This window comes from Penaeus chinensis, chromosome 12, assembly GCF_019202785.1.
Source record: "Penaeus chinensis breed Huanghai No. 1 chromosome 12, ASM1920278v2, whole genome shotgun sequence".
Taxonomy (NCBI): domain Eukaryota; kingdom Metazoa; phylum Arthropoda; class Malacostraca; order Decapoda; family Penaeidae; genus Penaeus; species Penaeus chinensis.
The window spans coordinates 9,645,020-9,647,519 of NC_061830.1; the positions used below are offsets into that span (position 1 = coordinate 9,645,020).

Below are 2,500 nucleotides of genomic sequence, written 5' to 3' on the forward strand. Positions count from 1 at the left end.
ACGTGTGGTCGTGGCGCTACAACGACCAGAGGCTGGAGTACGAGTTGGATGTGCTGACACCTCCGGATGCGGAACAACAGGTGAGTCGTCTGAGAGAGGAAAAGGAGGAGAAATGGTCGGTTCTGTAAATTAACATGTTTAGTTTATAGTTGGTTATATAGATAGTTATATGTAGCAGCTTCATATAACCTATTGAATATAATTACAAGCTAAAAAGAGATCCAAATGCTTTGTTTTTTAATATATATGGCTTCCCAAAAAATAGCGCCATTACTTGTTTTCATCCATCTAAACAAATAATTTACAACAGCCTAAACACCTCAACCTTTTCGATAGGTAAAACAGGTGTTCTCCGACTACCAACTGAATTACCAAGAGGTTATCAAGGACCTCCAGAGTGCCATTAACGAGGAGTTGGGAGAGGATGTACTTTTGTGGAACCGACCCGGCCATCCAATGACGTGGGAGAAATATCACTCCACCGAAGGTAAATATGATCTTTTTCACTCTTTTCACTTTCGTTACCCCTGGCGGAGTTATTCCAACCAGTGTAATTTGTAATATCGTTAATTTCCAATTCTGTTGAGTTGAGCAAATAAAGAAATAAAACACAAACCATATTAGATAAACAGACCGTCAATAAAAAAAATAAAAGATCTTAAAATAACGAATAACAAAATCAACGAACGACAAAACAAAATAAACAGACCGAAAAAAGTACCCAGCGGTCTCTCAAACCGTTGTCTATCACGGCTACCTTCGCCGTAACCGTTATCTGTACTTCATAAACATTTCAAAGTCATCTGCAGCACAGGCGGCCCTGTCCTCCAAGCGTGTAGGTCACTCCCCCGCTTTATTTTTATCTCGGGATAACAAAAGGAAATTAAAACGCTATTTAGTTCCGCTTTATTGTCCAAATATTGTTCAAGGGAAGTGTGAGTTTCCGCGTCAAATAATACACGGGTGTCATTGGGTCACGACTGCCGTTCGAGCTTTGTTTGTACTGTTGTTTTATAGTATCAATGTTGTGATCGTGATCATTGATCATTATTATCGTTATTAACTTATTATTATGATTAGTATCATTACATTAACAGTTATCATTATTAGTATTATTATCATTATTATTTTATTATTATTATTATCATCATTTTCATCATAATTATTTTATTATCCTTATTATTATCATCATTATCATCATCATTATCATTATTACCATATTATCATTAGAATCCTAACTATCAGAAGCAGTCCTACTATTACTACCAATACTTATATTACTACCATACCTGCCCAAATCATCACTAATATTATTAGCAATAACAGCACTTCCTACATATCATAAAACCATTCTGTTTGCACCACCCTTTACAAAAAATATCCCCCAGGCCCTTATTTCCCCTCATTTCCCCCTCAGACATGAACCAATTCCTCGACTACTTGGAAGGCCGTTACCCTCACCTCGTCAGCCTCATCGAGATCGGCCAGAGCTTCGAGAACAGAACCCTGCGCGTCGCCAAGGTTTCCACGGGAGGGGAGAACAAGCCCGCCATCTGGATCGATGGAGGTGAGGACCTATATATATATACATATGTAGATATTATGTGTATCTATATATATATATATATATATATATATATATATAATGTAAATGTAAATATAGATAGAGATATATTTATATATATATTATATATATATATATATATATATTATATATATATTATATATAAATATATAAATATAAATATATATATGTACACATACACACACTTATATATGCATATATCGGTGTGTGTGTGTGTGTGTGTGTGTGTGTGTGTGTGTGTGTGTGTGTGTGTGTGTGTGTGTGTGTGTGTGTGTGTACATACATATATGTGTGTATATATATATATATATTTATATATTTATATATATATATTTATATATATGCATACATACATATATATACATATATATATATATATATATATATGCATATATATATACATTTATATATATGTATATATATATTTATTTATATGTATTTATATACATATTTGTGTGTGTTCATGTGTGTACTATCTTTATACATAATTTATATGCAGAAATACATATCCCCATCGCTCCCTCTGCTCTACCTGCCACGCCCATTGAGTCTCACCCGCCCCCTTTCCCTCCATCCCCCAGGCATCCACTCCAGGGAATGGGTGTCCCCGGCCACAGCCATGTTCATCCTGCACCGCCTCGTCGAGTTCAACTGGGAGGACCATGAGATTATCAATGAGTTCGACTGGTACATTCTTCCCTTGGCCAACCCTGACGGTGCGTATGGCAGATGAGTCACGGGGGTGAACTGATTATTGAGATGGTTTCTTGACGTTGTTGTTGTTGGTGTTGTTTTCAGTGGTGATTTATAAGTTGGTTTGATTTGTTGGTGTTTTTTCAGTTGTTGGTTTTGTATAGGCAGAGATATACTTAAAACACACATACACACACGCACACACACACACACACACACACA

The 2,500-nt window shown here is 36.0% G+C and overlaps 1 protein-coding gene across 1 annotated transcript in view; it reads left to right on the plus strand.

The window, feature by feature from the left end:
* Positions 1–2,500, plus strand: part of LOC125031181 (carboxypeptidase B-like) — an 8,921-nt gene that overhangs the window by 378 nt on the left and 6,043 nt on the right. Inside the window, exons 1-4 of the mRNA XM_047621777.1 lie at positions 1–80; positions 337–487; positions 1,418–1,567; positions 2,167–2,301. The exon at positions 1–80 is cut by the window's left edge and continues 378 nt beyond it. Of these exons, the coding sequence (XP_047477733.1) occupies positions 1–80; positions 337–487; positions 1,418–1,567; positions 2,167–2,301 (516 nt within the window). The remainder of the gene's footprint in view (positions 81–336; positions 488–1,417; positions 1,568–2,166; positions 2,302–2,500) is intronic.